This window comes from Grammomys surdaster, unplaced genomic scaffold (genome assembly GCF_004785775.1).
Source record: "Grammomys surdaster isolate TR1022 unplaced genomic scaffold, NIH_TR_1.0 843, whole genome shotgun sequence".
In the NCBI taxonomy this organism is placed as follows: domain Eukaryota; kingdom Metazoa; phylum Chordata; class Mammalia; order Rodentia; family Muridae; genus Grammomys; species Grammomys surdaster.
In genome coordinates, this window is record NW_021605262.1 from 47,087 (window position 1) to 67,251 (window position 20,165).

The following is a 20,165-nucleotide window of genomic DNA, read 5'->3' on the forward strand; positions in this document are numbered from 1 at the left end:
ACATAAGGTAGTAATACAGCAAAGTAGTAAACAAAGCCCCATGGCCACTCTTTCTAATATTCTTAACTGAGCCTACTTGTCTGAGCCCAGTGACAAACGCCGAATTCCTAGAAGTGGCACCAAAGGCTCTCAACAAACAATATACTTCAACCACTTGGCCAAGCATGGTGATATTTGTTCATCTTCCCAGCACTCATTAAGTCTGAGGCAGGAGGATTGAGAGTTCAAGGCCCATGTGGGCTACATCATGAGATCCTTTCTACAAAACTAACTAAATATACAAATAAACACTTATCTGTAAATAATTTTATCTGTTGAACGAATTTTATGTTTAAGTGTTCAATGCATATAAAATAGTCAAATTTTAGTCATTAAAGTATAGTCCTAGTATATAGGATGAGACAAACATCCAATGTGGTCTTGCTGTTTAAAGTCTGTACTGTCTTATTGAGAGCATATAAAATTTGTCTGCCTTTTGATGTAATGAAAACTTTCATAAGACATCATCTCAAGGGGTTCTTAAATACTACCCAGGTGGCCTCAGAGAACTGGTTGAAAAATCAGCAGATTAGGACAGTCCATATCAGAGACAGGCTAACTTGCAGGATGGAGCTAAGAATTCTGGGTACATGACTATAAAACTATTTATCGAGCACTGTTTCATTATTTATAATAAAATAAGCAATGTACAGCTAGATAACGCTCTAACTACTTCAAAATTATTTTCCTAGCTTCTGCTGAATGGCTAACACAAATACTGAACAGACTGGGCTTCCATAGAAAGAGCAGTTAGGGAGGCAGTTAGATATTGCAAGATTAGAGGGCATTAGGGCTGGACTCCTATAACAGTGTCTACAACTGGAACTACAGGACTCTAATGTCTGATCAGAGGAATGGGAGAGACACACATCGAAGCTCTGGCCCTGGGAAGAGACACTGCCTCTTCAGCCTGCCTGATTAAGCCTGATTCCAGAAGCTTTAAAGTTTATAAAATTACTACAAAGCAGATGACTTTCTGATAAAAACCAAGGGCATACTCCACCCGACACCCTCAAACCCAAACCAGACAGACTGCCAACCGTTTAAACAAAAAGGCCATTGGAAAAGGTGTTTGTTCCAGGGATTTTAGAAACAATACAGAGCCTTCCTAAGGGGCAAACCAGGGCAATATTCTCTCTGGCCACTGTCGTTTTTCATGTCCCAAGAGTGTACACTTCTCTCCTCTGCCTGTCTCCTACATTGAACTCTGTGCATCTTGAATAAGTTAGTTCAATGGAAGACATAAAGAGGAGACATTTTCAGGGAGAACAGAGCAAGACTCTCTTGACAGAATGAGTTGGGGCAAAGAAATATTATGCCGATCAATAACTTCAATGTAAAAAATTGTTCACCTCATTTATACTAGTGGATCTTAAACTGGCAGTCCATCTAATCACATGACTACACTCCCACGAGCCATCTCAGTTATTCAGTACACAGATTTCAACTGTGCAGAAAGAGGTGGGTCTATCGAGGAACCTTCAAATAGCCACTTAAGCCTTGCTTGACTAATTAAACCAGGATCTGTCTGGTTCCTTTGTCTAGGTGGGAGTTGTTGGTAGTGGTAAAATCTTGTCTTTCAGGAGTTTTTAAGTAAGTAGTTGTATGTTTGTGACGATACAGATATAGGACCTGATACAGCTGCTTGTGAGTCACTGGGCCGATACTGCTTGGGTAATGTTGGGCAGTGGACCGTGGCACCAGACAGAACTGGTAAGGTAGTAGCAAGTTTAGAACCCTGATAGAACTCTTAACTGAGGATAGCAAGAGTTAGAACTAACTACGGACCGTGTTCCTGTCCTGGAGCACGTGAGCATGACACCCCACTAAGAGGACCATAACAACCAGTCATGTAGCATAGAATCTAGAGTTCTCCATGCTAATCCAGACAGACCCCAAGTGTTTAGCTGATGAGCTTCCCTTCCTGAGCGTCTCTTCCTGCAAAAGGTATTTAATCTTTGATTCACTCAGAGTAAGTCTTACACATCCTCATCCACCATGAATAAAGCGGTTTGGACAAGCAAAAACTGTCTCTTACATCAAGAACTTTGGGGGTACAGACCTTCATTATACAGAGCTGCACCTAAGTCTCCCATAGGAGGTTCTCCACCCCCACTCCCCAGGCACCCTCACCCCACCAATTCCCTCCCTAGACTCTTTGCAGACCTGCAGCCCTATTCCCAACTCCTTGAAATTCCCAAAAGTTTCTGAGCACACAGCAGGATGGTTCTCAACTCTTTGCTGTTCCCAGCAAAGTTCACAAAAGTTTGAGAACTCTGTCCCAGTCCCAGCCATTTCTCACCTGGAGAAACATGGGCTGGGACCCTGATCTTAGACTGTGCCTTGCCTCTCCTGAAGGCTGGCATGTTAGCGAGGAGGAAATGCCACCTAGGTGGAAACGCAGACCCCAGGGTAACAACAGAGTCAGCTACTGCATTAGAAAGGTTATGCTTTAGATACACTGGGAACCTAATCTGAAGTGGCTTCTTGGGTTAATTATGGAATTAAAGGAACACAGGAATGGTTTTGTTTCAGTGGCTATTAATGAGCAAAAACTGCTCTTATAGGTATTTTATGCATACCCACATGGTCAAAACCCGTAGAAGGTTCTTTCTTGTACTAGTTAAAAATAAGATCTGTCTGAGTAAGGGCCGGGAAAACTTCCCAACATGGAGACAAAGCTGTTCTCCAGGTCACATGAGATAATCTGGGGCGTCAGGTGCTCTGTCTGATAAGGAGCAGCTCCAGGAAACATTCCTTTTCCATAGAGTGCCTTTTGATGAAAAGCAAAGCAACAACGAAATCCCAGCCACTGTTAATACTTTCAGAACCCACTTATAAAACCCGATTTCCTTTAGAATGTAGTTTAGTTTTTCACACTAGCAGTACAAAAACTAAGATATCAGCTTTCACACACACACACACACACACAAAGACACACACACACACAAAGACACACTCACAGACACACATAGACACACACAGAACACACACACAGACACACACAGACACACACACTCATACGCAGACATATAGACACACAGACACACACATATAGAGACACGCAGACATACAGACATACACTCACAAATACACATAGACACACAGACACATAGTCACGCATACACATACACACAAACACACACACACAGACACACATAGACACACAGACACACACACAGACATATAGACAGATACAAAGATACACACTCACAGACACACACACACACACACACATCCCACACACACTTGATTTAGTTAACCAGTGTGGCATGAGATGCAATACATCCAGTGTAAATACAGCTAGTGATTGTTCTTTAGCTGTAGTTCCCAATGGTTAGTTTCTTTCCAGTAATTTCCATTTCCAGCAGCCCATCCCTTAAGTACCCTAGCCTCCATCCCTGTCAGAGACGAATGCAGAGGACCACAGTAAAGATAAGCATATGGCAAGTATCCCCGATGTTCCAACTCATCCACTCCAGGGAGCCCACCACACTCATGCTTTGCAGGCTGCAAACTTATTTAAAACCCTGGTAATGTGGCTGAAGAGGATGATACATTTGTCCCCTCATGCTCCCACCCATAGTGTGACCAGCTCGGGTACTGCTCCCTAGGGAGCTCTAGCAGCCTGTGTTTCCCTAAGAAGCACACTTCCAGAGGCTGCGGAGCAGATCCAGTTCAATGGCGTTTTTAAATTACTTTTTTTCTTCTTCTGTTGTGCACAGCATTTCTGCCTCCGAAACGGAAAAGCCGAGTCAGAGGAGAATGCCCTTTTATGAAGGTTTTGATTAAATCCCTCAAAGTATAACAGTGACATTAAAAATAAATCGCCTAAGTGGCTTTAGGATGTATTTTCCAGCGTGCTAGGGTGGATTGTTGAGGAAAGCTGTCTTCCACAGGCCCCGCTCTGGCTTTGCTGGGATTAACCAGAATCCCTTCTGCATGTGTGCAATCGCAGACGTGCAGGCGAGGGCTGATGGTGTCCTTCTGTTCGATATGTTTTGCCTCCCTGCCTGCAGAACGTCCTTCATCCAGGGCAGTAAGAACCTCCAGCGTATGGAGGCTCGTGCACAGTCTGTCCAGAGCTGCAAGGCAGAGAGCCCCAGGACCACAGCCAGGGTATACACAGGGGTGTGTTTACTTAGTCGCTCACATATGATCACCAGAGACATTAGCTATATTTGATCACGTGTGCTTGGGGGCTCTAAAGCAGCTGTAAAGGAAGATAAACCATTCTGCGGCCATGTTCCTGGTAGGGTCTAGGGGTCTTGTCTTGGCTGTCCAGTAGATTCACGGCCATGCTACTAGAAGGCAGAGCACCTTCCTACATGCCCACCCCCTCCCCTCTCATTTCTCCATTGTGTCTAGCCTACTAAACGTTTCACTTGCTTATCTTATTGTTGTTCTTTCCCCCAGTGAATTGTCGGCTGCCCTTGTGGTGGGGATAGGGATTAATTTTTGTCTTGCTGTCTCTTCAGCAATCAAAACAGGGACTGGCTTACCCTGGGGGTACTCCAGAAATACCTGCTGCGTGGTGGGTAGAAGAGGGATGAAGATACGGAACGGAAGGCCTAAGCTACCTGTTTAGAAAATGCTCTTGGTAAACCAGGAGGTTCTGTTTGGATTATGTGTGGTTTAGCATTCTACCCATGGGGCAATCAGGGTGGATCACACCTGCCTCCCACCCCATGCTAGCTGCAAGCCCGTTGTCCAGTGACCTGTCCCCAGGAATGGCATGTCCTAGAGTGTGTAGCAGAGCAAGATGGAGCCTTCCTCCAAGGCAGCTGGAATCTTGTAAATGGAGGGGCTCAGCCTCTCTTAGGAACTTAGCCACAAAGGAGGAGCGAGGAAGAGAGGAAGCCAGCATGTCTGCATGGAGAAGGTTCTTACCAGGATACTGCCCACGAACAAGCATGGCATGTCTTTTGGCCATGTGCCTGTACATGCAATGATTTGGGTCTGATTTTGTGTTTACATACAAAGGATCACACAAACATGCATGTTTTTCAGTTTTCTCATTGGTGTGTATGTATGGTGTACTTGTCTCTGTATGTCCACGCATACGGAGGCCAGAGGACAACCTTGGATGTTGGCAGGGTCTCTCATTGATGTGAAGATTGCCAAGTTAGCAAGAGTGGGTGGTCAGTGACCTCCAAGGGTCTACCTGCCTCTACCTCCCAACTCTGGAATGGTAACTGTGAGCCACTGTGCCTGGCCTTTTTTGTTTTCTGTTTTTGTTTTTTTTTAAACTGCAGGGTCTGGGGTCTCTGTTTAGGTCCTCATGACTACAAAGAGAGCACTTTGATGAATAAACCTCCCTCTCTCCTTCTCCTTCCCCTCCTTCCTACCCTACCTCCCCTTTCTCCTATTTTTCCTTTTCCTTTTAAAAATTCTTTTCTCTCTCTCTCTCTCTCTCTCTCTCTCTCTCTCTCTCTCTCTCTTCCTTCCTTTCTTTTTCTTCCTTCCTTCCTTCCTTCCTTTCTTTCTTTCTTTCTTTTTTTCTTTCCTCCTTTCTTTCTTTCTTTCTTTCTTTCTTTCTTTCTTTCTTTCTTTCTTTCTTTCCTCCTTTCTTTCTTTCCTCCTCTCTCTCTCTCTCTCTCTCTCTCTCTCTCTCTCTCTCTCTCTCTCTCTCTTTCTTTTCTGAGACAAGATTTGATAATGTAGCCCAGCTGGCCTTGAACTCTCTAAGTAGACCAGGGTGAACCTAGACTCCCAGTAACACCACCTCTGCTTCAGGAGTTAGTTCTGTAGGCTGCTCTACCCAGCTCAACCGACTCTACTCATGTGGCAGTGTGTGCTCACGTGGCAGTGTGTGCTCATGTGGCAGTGTGTGCTCACGTGGCAGTGTGTTCTCACGTGGCAGTGTGTGCTCATGTGGCAGTGTGTGTTCACATATTTTATCTCACAGTTTGATGAGATCATGTATCAAACCCACTTTTCATCTCCCTAACAAGATTCCAAGGTTCTCAGCATAAATGAGTAATGAAGAAAATAATTTTTTTGTTCAGTGTCCTTTGTTTATTTTGAGTTTTTTTTTTTTAAATTTACTCTTTTTGTAGGGAAAGAATGAAAATTTTAAAAAAAAGTTTACTTAGCTCAAACTTTTGAGAACTACAATTCTCAGTAGTCGACGTTTGTGGCGTGTCTGCCATTCAGTTGCACCGTCTCAGGGCATGGGTGGTAGTAGACATTATGACAGGGTAAGTGGTTACATCTGCAGCCAGGAGGCAGACACTTGCAGTCTCCAATCTCTTCAAGGCTGTGCTTTCAGTGACCTAAGAAGCTCCTGACAGGCCCTCGCTCTTAAAAGCGCGCCACCATCTGCCGCCCGAGGACCAAGCTCCAACACATGACCTCTTAGGGATCACAAAGCACACTCCAGCTCTAGCATAAGTGAATAGACGTAAGCAAATGACACAGACCACAGAGACTGAATCTTCAGCCTCAGTGATGAGGTGGGTCTGGGAACTAAGGCAGAATGCACAGAGTCCGTGTATTCTTCCAGTGTGAGAGAAGTGAGTCAGCTGAGAGGAATTCTGCTGACTTCAGCTCCAGAGTAAAATACTCTTAGATTATCTGAGAAGTTGTAAGAATCGTCAAAGCTTATGATTCAACGTGCTAGGAGAAGAAACAGGATCTTGTCCTCAGGCAAGCCATGGAGAACAGTTAAGCACACTCCCTCAAAGGTTCTGATGCTCGCTCTTGACAAGCTCCAGCCCTCTACACTGCAGAGTCTTGAACGCTGTTAACATTCTCTCAGCTCAGCATACTGGCTGTCTCCCAAGGAGATGCTCTGGGCTTAGCAAACCTCAGATAAGGCCCTTATAAAACCAATGACCTTGGAGAGTTACAGTTTAGAAAGTAGGTCATATACTTGTAGGCAAGTAGCTTTGAAGAGAGTGTTAGCAAGCCACCGACAAGGAATTTCCACTTTAGTCAGGATGGGCTAGGATGTTGCTGAGCAACACAGAGGCTCAGCCAGCGTCCTGGCAGAGCTTACTCTCACTAACTCACAAGCCTCATTTTTAGCAGCATGTCTGAGCTCTACGCTTGGTTGGCTGCCCTCATCTGACAACAGTAAGAACATGTTTTTTTTTTTTTAATTTAAATTTTTATTTTTATGTGTTTTTATTTGTTTATGTTTTACTTGCATGTATGTCTGTGTATGCCTGGTGCGTACAGAGGCCAGAAGAGGGTATCATATCCCCTGGGACTAGATTATAGATGGGTGTCACCTACGCAGGGGCCAGGAACCAAATTCAAATACGTTGTTCCTAATCATGGAGCCAACTCGCCAGATCCCCACAGTGAGAATATTTACACCAAAGGAATCGGCAATCACTACTTATGAGGTACATTTTTTTTTTCCTGCAGTGAGTAGTTAGTTTCATATAAGTGCGACATTGGGCTAAAGAAAATAAGTGTAAGGGCTAGAGAGATGGCTCAGCGGTTAAGAGCACTGATTGCTCTTCCAGAGGTCCTGAGTTCGATTCCCAGCAACCACATGGTGGCTCACAACCATCTGTAATGGGGTCCGATGCCCTCTTCCGTGTGTGTCTGAAGACAGCTACAGTGTATTCACATACATAAAATAATCTTTTTTTTTTTTTTAGTGTAATACAACAGACATCGCTTCATTTTTCATGTGTTGACCAATGTGAGTCCTAGAGAGCTCTTGGTGCAGTGATGTGACAACCCGCTGTCCCTCTTAAAAATATATATATATACATACATATATACACATATACATATGTATATATATGTATGTATATATATATATATATATGAGGGTTATTTATATTTTTATTTGAAAGGGGCATGAATTTCTACTATATATTCATTGATAAATATATATATATATTTATACATAAATATATATATATATCACATTTGACATCATATTCACGTCTCCTCCCTACTTGTAGCCCTTCTTGGACACCTCTCCCTCCTCCTTTCTCCTCATCTCTATCCTCCTCCCTCCCCTTTCCCTCATCCCCATGTTCATCCTCCCACTCCTCCCCATCTATCTTCCTCATCCTCTTCCTCATCCCCATCATTGTTCTCTTCTTCCTCCTCTTCCCCTTTCTCTTCCTTCTTCTTGTCCTCCTCTTCCTCCTTGTCGTCCCCTTCTGTCTCCCCCTCCTCCCCCACCTCTTCAGCTCTTTCTCTTCCTCTCCCACTACATTCTCCTCATCTCCTCCTCCACCACTTCTTCCATCTTCTCTTCCTCCTCCTCTTCATGACTCACCTGAGTCAAATTCGTGGCCCCCATTTGGACACCGGTGTTGGGAGCATTGGGCCAAACCCCTATAGTCCATACTCCTGAAGAAAACAAGCTTTCCCTCCTCAGCAGCCATCACCTGCTGGAGTCTTCACAATCAGGGGTGGGATCACATAGACTCTTTCCCTGTGCATGTTGGATATTGACTGGCTTATTCTTAGTCAGACCTGGTTTCTCCCTCATTGGTTCCATGGTTTCCAGAGCCCGGTAGTCTCCAGGACATTGGAGTCATTAATCGAATCCCCTGAGTTCTCCATACACAGAGATTGAGTCTCTATGCCTAGAGACTTCATGTCATGGCACCTTGGCACCTTTCTAGCCCAGACTACTGTAGGAAAATAGAGACCTGACTCTTTCATTTGTTCTCAAATGGAAATGTGTTTGGCGAGCATATAGCATCATTCTCATTGCAATTACATAAAAATATGTGGCACAGGCCTTCAAAGCCAGCATTTAAGAGGCAAAGGCCAGTGGATTTCTGAGTTCTAGGCTAGCCTGTTCTACAGAGTGAGTTCCCGGACAGTCAGGACTACACAGAGAAACCCTGAAACTCTACCTTGAAAAAACAAACAAACAAAAAAGAAAACACACACAAGCAGCCTTAACTAAATTCAGTGGGATACACGCGCACACGCACGCGCGCGTGCACACACACACACATACACACACACACACGTACAAGAGGGTCATCTTTTTACAAGTGTGGGAGGAAGATGAGAGAGGGTGACGTGTGAATATGATCACAATGCATTGTCATATACATGTGTGCATAGGCATGTGTCAAATTGTCAAAAAATTATTTGTGTGAGACTGTAACTTCTGGAAAGAGCAGAGCTTGTGGGTGGGGGAAGGTGCAGGATGTAATAAACTCCAACAACCTCAGGGTGGAAGTTGGGCCTTGCAGACCGTAGGAGGCAAATGCCTCCCTCAGCTACCCTCTTGGATCAGTCAGGACAAGGCCAGTTCTCCTGCAGCAACAAACAACCCCACAGAGCTCAGTGACTTGATTTCTCATGCAAAAGTACCAGTGGGGTTGGCAGTGTGCCCTTGCACTGTTCAGGCACTCAGCAGCCACCCCACGGGCTGCTCCCACTCCATGAAGCCTGGCTCTGGGTGCTGGTTCTTCAGTACTTCTAGCTGAGGCATCACGTGTCACTTCAGATCACAGTCCATTGGGTAGAACTGGTCTCGTGTCTTCACTAAAGAATCAGGAGCAGGAGGAGCAGCAGGAGGAGCAGGAGGAGTAGGAGGAGCAGGAGAAGGAGAAGCAGGAGCATCAGCAAGAGGAGGAGGAGCAAGAGGAGGAGCAGAAACAGGAAGAGGAGCAGGAACAACAGGAGCAGAAGGAGGAACAAGAGGAAAAGCAGGAGGATCTGGAGGAGCAGGATCAGGAGGAAGAGGAACAGGAGGATCAGGAGGAGCAGCAGGAGGAAGATGAGCAGGAGGAGGAGCAGCAGCAGCAGGAGGAGGAGCAGGAGCAGGAGCAGAAGCAGGGTCAATTCCCTGGATTGTCAGGAGTAGAGTGTAATTGTGTATTAGTGATGCTGTCCACTCAGGTGGTCAGCAAACTCAGTTTACCAGAGGAGTGTGCACCTTAGCCTTCTGGCCCTGCTGCAGTAGCCTTGATTTAACCCCGTTTTGGCTTCCCAGTTGTTCCAAATGCTGCTTTTACAGAATGTGTTGGGCATCAGTACAGCACAAAGTGGCCCAGACTTGGTGGCCAAGAGCAATGGGAACTCACCTTTCAGAGTCCTGGAGAGTGGAAGTTTGGTCCTTTCGTAGGCTCAGCCTCTGCGTCTCTTGATAGTCATCTTCCTGTCCTGTCCAGACCGTCTTTCCTGATCTATGTCTCTATGCTTCAGATTCCTGCTCTGTAAGAACACCAGCCACAGTGCATAGTGTCGTCTTACGCTGGTATGATGTCACCTTAACTAAGTACATCTTCAGCAACCCTGCTTCCGGTCAGGACGGCGTTCTGTATTCTCTGGTATAAGACTTCCACGTGAGGGCTTCTGGAGGACAACACCCAACCCACGGCACCTGAGAGATTGCTCTGCAGAGTTTTAGCTGTAGCAGCTAGCTGTGTGATTGTCGGAGATTCCAAGGTATCTCCACAAACTCAGAGCAAATAAGATCTTAGCACATCCACAAGCTCAGTGCAAACAAGAGCTTAGCATACCTTCTTTTAAGTCACTGTACGTTTCCATGCTCTGCCATTTTTATTTTTGTTATTTTGGCATGTCATTATATTTTACATATTTTAGCGTGTGTGTTTTTCCCATGCTCAGACCGTGGTCTCACTTAAAGTAAGGTTCTCTCCATTTCTATCCTGGAGCCTAAAATGGCCTCTTACAGTTATTTTTAGCTCATTTTCCATCACTACAAAGAAATACCCAAGGCTGTGTGTCTTGTAAAGAAAATGTTTATTTAGGTCATAGTTCTAGGCTTTCCAGAAACCACAGGTACTAATGGTTTCACTGGCTGAATGTCAGAGCACACCAAGAGGCCTGGAGTGTGCACACATGTGCTCCCTGCTGGCAGCCAGGACACACCGAGAGGCCTGGAGTGTGCACACATGTGCTCCCTGCTGGCAGCCAGGACACACCGAGAGGCCTGAAGTGTGCACACGTGTGCTTCCTGAAGTAGTGCATGGCTCCCTGAGAGGCTGGGACTGTACACACTTGTGTTTCTTTGGCCTCTGTCTCACTCAGTATAGAGCACCCAGACTGCCCTGATAACCCCACCTAAAGTCAACCATCTTGGAAGGCACCACCTCTTGCAATATATTCAGATCAAGTCCAGCCCTCTTAATACCTAACAATGGATATCAAATCTCCACGGCTGAATTAATTCCCAAACTGTAGAATGAACAGACACAGGCACCATTGCGCAGATGGCATCCACACACTCTACTGGTTGGAGACTATTCAGAATCAGGAGTTGGGAGCACAGGAGGTAAACTGAAGGCACATGTAGCACACAGCGGTACCACGTTTAAGTAATGCTCAAAATGCAAGCAGACAAAGGCAGAGGTCACAAGCTAATATTTTCTGTTTTGCTCTGCTTTTTTTTTTGTTCTTTTGTTTTGTTTGTTTGTTTGGTTTTTGTTTTTTAAAAGTTAAATTCCAGGGAGAGACGGGCAAATCTGAGAGATTTTAATTGTGCAGCACCAAGTCTGTGTTGTGATAGAATCTCAGATTTTTATTAAAATCATCTTGCTTCAAGCCACAAAGGAAGACCAGAAGATGAAAGCTCTGTAACGGGAGACACGCTTCACTCAGACAGCGGAGACGGATGGTGTTTTGCTCTGTGAGGCTGCCTGTCTGCTAGTAATTTCTTTCCTTTTAGTCTTAGTCTTCAGCAGTAGAAAAAGTCATCATTTTTTTCTCTGGAACATTCCGAATACGCAGCACACATGCGTCAGGGGTCGGGTGGGGTAGGCGGGTAGGATGGGGTTGGGAGAGCTTGGGTTCTCATCAGCCTGTGCCCAGAAGCAGTGAACTTCCTGATCCAGATCAAGTTGGCCTAGGTGCTCACAACATCCTGGAATTGGGAGGCAGCACCGACTCTTAGCTGTTTCTATTCACAGAGTTTTGGGAGACCTCATTAAAATGAAAAGCAATAGACTTTTTTCCTTTTTTTTCCCCCTGGGAAGTTGCATATTGCAATAGGTTTCTGTGATGTAGAGCATTTGTAACAGTGGTTACACGCTCTCCCTTTCTTGAATCTGTTCCGTCGTTGGGTCTTTTCCTCGGGCAGCACCCACTCCACTCAGGAGGTTTGGTCTGGCTGAAAGCACGAAATAAGAAGCACAGCACAGGCAGATCCTGGCGGTTTGTTTCCTTACTGTTGGTGCTCCCCCTCTTCCTGTGTGGCTCCCCTTACCTGAGCAGGCCAGACACCCAGGGGGAGCACTGTTAGGCGCTGAATGGGGAACACCATCAGCGTCTACTTTTGCATGTGGTCCTCAGCGGACAGAAGAGAATGACCTGATCACAAGGGTTCATCCTTCGTGCTCGGCTGTGGCTGACAGCACAGCCATAGCCAGGGCAGGAGGACTTCCAGACGGGCAACAGAAAACTGAGACCAGCCTAACTACCATCGGATTGCTTAAGTCACCAGGAGAGAGGACTCAGCAGTCAAAAGTGCTTGCCGCTCTTCCAAGGGACCTGAATTCAGTGTCCACCACCCACATCAGGTGGCTCACAGGTGCCTCCATGTGTCCATCACTCCATCTGCATGAGATCCAACGCCCTCTACTGGCCTACAGACAGCCCGGTTCACCTCTGCCTTTCCATACATGGATTCATTCACTCACACAGAAGTACACACAAACCTAATACAGTGGGCTTTCAGGTTAGTGCTGTCTTGCTGTGGGCCTGTCTTCAGCTCAGCCAATAGCTTTATGCCTCAAAAGGCCTGGGTCTTTATATCTTCCCTTGAAGAGGGATGGACCCACCATTCCTGCAGTGTGGGTGTTTGAACTTCCTCTGTACTACTGAAGGGCCCTCTCTGTTTCTCCCAGAAAGCATTGCTTTGCCTGCGAGGGCTGGCAGCCCACCAGCTTCTGCAGCAACAGATCTGCACTGAATGTTCAAGAATGAGATTTCTTTGTCATGTCTTAAGATGGGTTTTTTAAAGAAACTTAGATTTATTTGATAAGCAAATGCCTACTTTTATAGAGTCAAAGTGATTGATGTTTTCTTTGTGACATTTTCCTTATTGCTTTTACGTGTGGGAGGTCCCTCATGGCTTTCTTTTTCTCTTATTTTCCTCGTTCCTCTAGAATTTACTTTTGTCTACGGTGTGATGTGAAGATACAAGGAACTAGCCAATTTTACAGCCCAGAATGCTGAATTTAATCAATTCTCTGCGGAGTTAGTGTTTTTCACACCCTTGTCTCGATCATGTGTTTTCTGAGCAGCAAACACAACAGCCAGGGCAGGTGGTGCAAACACGCTAATGACAGCAGTGATGCAGAGAGAGAAGCACCGCCTCCAGGGGCAGTCCAGGAATGGATGAATTTAGTGAAACTAAGATTATGTCAGTGGGGGCAAGTTCCCTCCTGGGTGATGAACTTTTTGAACTTTTACAAATCTTGAAACTTCGATTCTTAAAAACCACGTTGTCTCCTTCACTGGATGGTAGACACATCAGGCACGACCAGGTGTGAGCTGTCTCCCAAGTCTACCTGGTGGTCAGTCTGTGAATGCCCTCATTGCTGGATGCTGCATTGCTAGCCATTACCATCACCGCCGGAAACACCGAGTTCCTGCACTCTGTAAACAGGGTCACCTGTGTTTTCCAGTCCACTAAACATGTGTGTACATCCTTTCTTTCCACACTTCAGTTTTGTCCATTCCACAGAGGGAATAGTTCTAGTATCATTATTAGGAAAAACAAACACCCAAGCTAAACCACCCCAGTGTAAGTGAGACAGCTGGTGATCAGTTCTAATCCTAAAGATAAACCAAGTCTGGTTTTGTCGCTGAAGGAATCAGAACATCTAGAGCAACAAACCCAAGCCTGATGCATGAGATGACAGTTAAATACCACCTAACCTGTGGATTCCTTATTTTACTGGGTACCACACAAGCAGATTGACTAAGAAAAAGTTGAGGAAGAAAAAGAGAGATCTATAGAACATAGTTATATTAACAAGTCCTTTTCCAGAACATCTAAGCTGTGTGTCTGTACATCTATGTATGTATAATGCATGCTTATGCTATATATGTAGGCACATTACATGTACTCATGGACATCAGTTTCAAAGTTCTATAGCTGTACATAGGGTTTAAGAAAAATGTTTTTGTCTCTCAAGAGGTAGGTTTGCATATAAGCAATTTGACCATTGGCCGGCAGCTTGAAGGATGACTTCTGCCTGGGTGTATTGTCATAGCATCTAGTTACTGCTGAGTTTTCAGAGCAGAACAAGGCTATAATATTAGATTCTCTGAGGTCAGGTCTGGAGGGCAGTGCCCTCCTGAAGAGGTTTCATGCCTCCAAAGCTCGAGTGGGCCTCCGTAGTCTTTCTCCCTTTTGATGGTGCCATGTATGAAGCTGAAAGCAGCTCTGCAGGCACTGAATCTGCCCACGCCTTGATCTTGGATGTCTAGCCTCTAAACTGAGAAACATATTTTATTTATGAACTTCTTGGTCCACACTATTTCCTCACGGTAACTTGAGCCACGGCTGAGGTTTGAACTCTTGCAGCAGTGTCGGAGGGGACAGACTTTGAGGAATATCTCAAGGAGGAACACCAGAGTGCCGAAGAGAGGTGCTGTTGGACATCTACAGTCAGACGTGGTCCTCTATACACTCTACACTTGTTGGGGGTGGGGGTCCGAGCTCCTTTCTGCTCCAGCACACAGCCGGGTCTGCCAAGTGAGGTGTCCCTCCTCAGTGCCCACTCACACAAGGGAAACTCTGCACTCTCCAGTCCCCACTGCAGAGTCGTGGTTGGTTTCAGTGCTGTCCTAGATACCAGTGTCTCATCCTTCAAACACACCTGTGACTGTCTGTCTCTGTTTATTCCCAGACAGGAATCGTCTCCCTCTACGACTGTGTTTTTAAGAGGAGACTAGATTATAACCAGAAACTGCATAGAGATGACAGAGAACATGCAAAGAACCTGGGGCTTCATTTTAACGAGGAGGTAAGTTATGATAATGATGTTAACAGACCTTCTAAACTATGTGCATGTGCCCATGCATGCACATGTATGCAATGCAGTGTGAATATATGTGTACAAATAATGCATATTTACATATGTGCATATTAACATACATATATATTGGTTACACACATGTATTATGTTTGTCCGTGTGCATACATGTGTATATATATTGAATGTGTAAATATATATGTGTGCATGTGCCTGTGTACATATTTTCACACATTTATCTGTATGAAATGTGAGAACATGCAGATATCTAAGCACATACATACATGTACTTTATATATGTACATGTATGAACACAGTCTTGTATATATTTATATTTGCATGTATATACGTGTGCTGATGCATGCATATGTGACCACATGTAAATATTTGACACTGTGTTCCAACGCTTTATGTATCTTTATGTGGCCGGCATCTGACATTGTGTTCCAATGCTTCATGTAACTTTATGTGGCCGGCATCTATTTTATTGTGCTGAGAAGTTAAGATGCTTCTGTTCTGTGACTCCATTTTTACATTAATTTTTCTGATTGGTTCCAGGGAACTAGATAATTTAAGGATAGTAAAATTAGGAACCTCTTTTCAACAGGCAGGACTCCTTACTTGCTTACCTGCTGAGCCCTGGCTACAACAACTTTTCTAGGGACACTGGTCTTTATTTTTACCAAGTCTAGTCCTCAAGTCCCCACCATATGGGGTGCAGCTCTGCATTGCCTCCTCAGTGTTTTCAAAAGAAGCTGGCTGGCAGTCGTGGCAACTCTGTCAGGGTCCCACCAGGTAGACGGGTGCTGGAGGTACTTTCTATCCTGGACTAAATTGGACCTATCCTGGTCTATGTTAGACATTTCTGCCTTTTTGACCTGACCTTCAGTCCACACTGAGAATGGCAGTGTTTTTAAAGGTCAGGGGCTGAGTACACAGAGAGTTTTAGACATCACATCACACGGAGATTATGACACAAAAGCTTCTTCGGGGATTTCTGGCTTTTTTTCCCCTGTGACTGTAATTAAGATCTCCGAGGCTGGAGATTTGGTACAGTGGCCAAGTGCTTGTTTCGCTTGTGAGTGAGGCTGCTAGCTCCTGCCATCTTGCCACTCTTAGCACTCTTGAATTGGAATTAAGTGATAAAGGCACGCAGTGTCACTTATTTCAGGGTCACGGGACTTCTATATTTGCTTATGTTTATGCATTCTGCACCGGCATTGAAATTCTTGTTCTCTGACGAGAAGAAGGTGGCTCTGATGATGCATTGTTTGATGCTGTTCTCTTCCTGTGGAGGGGGCAGAGAAGGACTAAGGAACAAGCCCCGTCCTTGTAGAGCTGACATTCGGACAAAGAGAGGAGTAAGAGACAAAAGACAAAGAAACAACCTGGTTTCACGTTGATGGATAACATGCACAGAGAGCTCTTTAAAGCACACGACAGGGAAAGGGCTGAGGAGGTTCTGGGGAGAAGGGACAGGAAAGACTAATAGTGCCACCCGGGGACTTGAGTGATTGGAGCTGTCTGTCAGTGGAACACACAAGCAGGATGAGTGGGGTGAACAAACTCTTGAAGCTCCAGGCTACTGTCCTATATGTGAGGGGTGAAGAAAGGCTGGCAGGGGGTGAGCTGAGAGATGGGAGGGGAAGGAAAGAGGAGGGACAGGACCTGAAGTCGGACCACAAGTGGTGTCTGGTTCAGAGACTATTTGCTAGCATCATTGAGGCGCCGCCTGGGTGAGACATCTGATGCATGCATGGACCACTGTACTGATGCATTGTGGGTAGAAAGGTTTTTGTCCTCGCAATGATGTCTGTGAATTTCATCTTCCCAGGAACAGGAAAGGGTTGTGCCAGTGCTGATGTCCTCTGCCTATGGGAAACGCATCAATCAGCCCATTGAGCCCCTAAACAGAGACTATGGCCATGTGAACCATGTACAGACCGACTTCTACAGGAAGAATGACATCCCCAGCCTCAAGGAGCCCGGCTTTGGGCACATCAATCCAGCCTGAAGCAGACGTATGGTTTATAGGGCACTCTGAGGTACACTGTCGGCAAGCGAGGTAGTATACGAACCCATTTTCCTGTTCATGTAACCTGTAGCTGTAAGAATGTTCTTTGATTGCGGGAGGATAAGCACACCCCTATCTAAGGTGGTCCTGGCTCAGAACCTGGAGAAGCACCTTTACTTGTGTTGAAAGCTTTAGTGTAAGGATTTTCACTGGACTTATTTAAAATGACACTGACTGATTCATTCTGAGACCCTGAATAAAAGAAAAGCCTGCCTCCCATCAGTAGCAGCGGTGTTTGTCTTGTGTGCTGGCTCTCCACTTTGCAAGGATTCATCAGAGAAGAGTTCCCAGGAGCGCTGTGAGGGTCTTTCTCTGTCAGTTAGGAAAACGTCCCTGCCCACGAAGCGAAGAACCCTTTTCTGTTTGTCTGAGAGGAACAAAAACGGCCCTAGACATGACTGAATTCTAGACAGGACATTTTGTTTCCTCGAGGTCACAGATAAACTGAATTCTGCACAATGGAGCATAAAAGCCCCTGTACATCTGTCACTCCACCAGGGAGAATCTGTTACAGGTGCAGGGCGCACAGGCTGGGCTCTGGGAAAAGTCTGCCTGCTGCATTTTCTTCCCATGATATGATGTTTTGTATCTTTAGGCGAATTTTCTAAACTTTGACATGTTTTCATGCTATTCGGAATACTACCAGAGCACAGCCACACGAAGGGCTCACAGTCCCGAGCACTGAAGCTGTTTGTACCCTCCTTATCCTTCACACTTGAACCCAGGGCTTTGCACACTATGCCCCTGAGATCCATCTCCAGCTCATGGCCTTCACTTTGGACAGAAGTCTCCTCTTCTGGAAGCAGCTGATTTTTAACCTAGGTTGGAAGTATTTATTTTGCAAGACGATCTGACACACACTCAGGCACTAAGATATATTTTTAATGAATGTATCTTTTGGAAGAAAGCACCCCTCATCTACAGCGATTGAATTTCCCAGAGCTGAGCAGTTATTGGGCAGGTATAATTCATTTTGGTGCTCAACCACTGGTTTTATTGTTTTGAATCTGCAAGTATGGTTCTCTAAGGACACATGGTCCAGAATTGCTGGCCGTTTCAAGGATGAGTAATCCCTAAATATTTATATTCTGAATTTTTCAGTGTTGTTGCTCTTTTCTTCCCAAATAAATGACAATAGTATATGTGAGGTGCTCTTGGGTACATTAAACCATACTTGTAATAATATAAAAACATGCAAAAAATCTGGGCCATAGAAATCTCTTTTAAGCGTTACTCATTTATTTATTCTTATAACTAAAAACTCTAAGTAGATTAAATAAATTCATTTCAAACTAAGTTATTTTCATTACTTCAGGGTGAATCCTATACCCTTAACCTACTGTTTATTTCTCTTTCTTTTTCTTTATCCTTTGTATGTGTGGTGGGGTGGAGGGATTGGACACAGGGTCTTGTACAGCTCAGGTTATCCTCAAACTCACGGTGTAGCTGAGGCTGGCCCGGAGACTCTTCCCCTGCCTCCTTCTCTTAAGCGCTGAGGTAGAAAGTGTGCACAACCCCACCCAGAATGCTGCTGCTTGCTTTTACAAAGGGGTAGGATCAATCAAGGTTTCACATTTAGTAGCTAGTAAAGGAAAATTAAATGGAGCTCTGTTGGCTTTTCCACACTTACAGCCAATTAATGAATACCAGTTAGAGACATCTTAAGGGGATATTACTTTTTTTTTGTTAAGATCTATTTTAACTTACGTGTATGTGCGTATGTCTTTGTGTGGGTGTGTGCACGGCCGCTGGTGCCTGGTGAAGTCAGAGGAGAATGTCAGATCTCGTGAAGCTGGAGTTATGGCGGCTGTGAGCACCACGGTCACACGGCTGCCGGAACGTGAACTTGAGGTCCCTGCAGCATCAGTGTGCAGTGTCAAGCGCTGAGCCTTGTCTCCAGCTCAGAGAGTACATTCCTGCGTAAACAGAATGTGTGCCCACTTATCAAATCCCCACTGCTGTCTGGTGTCGGTTCCTGCAGATGCATGCTGATGAAGAAGCAAAGGAAGGCAGAGATCTGATGGCCGCTGGCTTCCGAAGCTCAGTAAGGAGGTACGGAGGACCCTGGAGGTCTGATTGACAGCACACTTCAGCCAGTTGCAAACAGTGACATTAAAGCATGGGAGTTAGGGAACTGGACCTACGTTTTTTTCAGGAGAGGCTTCCAGTAATGCTAAAAGGTGACGGGTGCGTGTGAGGGGCCAGCTCCAGGACTCCTCTGATTTGCATGCTTCTAATGATAAACAGGCACCTTCCCTACTTAGCAGTGCTTGGCCACAGAGCAACCACTAGACTAGGAACAGTAGGCTGGATGTCTCCACACCTGTCTCATTTATAAATTGAAGGGGAGGGAGTCTCAAATTGGGAAGGTGATCTGAATCACTTGGGAATTTTTAAAACATAACACAAGGAAGGAAATCCCTTTGGGAATTTGTAAATGTGGCCTAGGCCACCTTTCTTCCTCAGTGGTTAAGGTCTGGGTTGAGAATATGTTGGCTGAGACCACACCCAGAGAGGCTGGGTTGATCCCAGAGCTGTGTAAGGTACATGCTGACAAGGACCTTGGCTGCTGTCAAATTTTTACTGATCCTTTAGACAGGTAATTTAGCTCTGGCTTCTATCCTTCTAAGTTCTTTTATCCACAATGCCCAGTCCAGGGTCTTGCTATGGTGGACTGTGAGAAAACTTGACACATTGCTCAACTGGGGATTGACTGGGGCATGGTGGCCTAGAAGCACCTGGAATATGTGATGCCAAGGAGGAGAGACACAATGGATACTTCTGCTGATGGCTGAACCCACTGGAACATCCAGCATGCTAGCCTAGATTTTGCTCGGAGGGAAGAGGAATGCCACATCACCATCTCTCTCCCTTCAGTTGCCACTCAGAGATCTGACATTATTACAGGATCCAAAAATGCCTGATTGAGGCAGAAAATTGTCACACTCGGGTGGTGAAGGGCAGTCCTGAGTCTTGGTATGACAGTGGTGTGGGTGCCATTCACGCTGGTGGGAGCACGCTGGCGGGAGCACACTGGCGGGAGCACGCTGGTGGGAGCACGCTGCCTACTGCCAAGCTCCCAGTCATTAGCTCATTTAATCACAACT

General features: G+C 45.5%; 1 protein-coding gene across 1 annotated transcript in view; it reads left to right on the top strand.

Annotated features, from left to right (window-relative positions):
* The window catches only part of CUNH5orf49 (chromosome unknown C5orf49 homolog), a 19,815-nt gene extending 2,817 nt beyond the window's left edge, over positions 1–16,998 (top strand). Inside the window, exons 2-3 of the mRNA XM_028782700.1 lie at positions 14,859–14,975; positions 16,819–16,998. Coding sequence (XP_028638533.1) covers positions 14,859–14,975; positions 16,819–16,998 — 297 coding nt within the window. The remainder of the gene's footprint in view (positions 1–14,858; positions 14,976–16,818) is intronic.
* Positions 16,999–20,165: the final 3,167 nt, after the last annotated feature.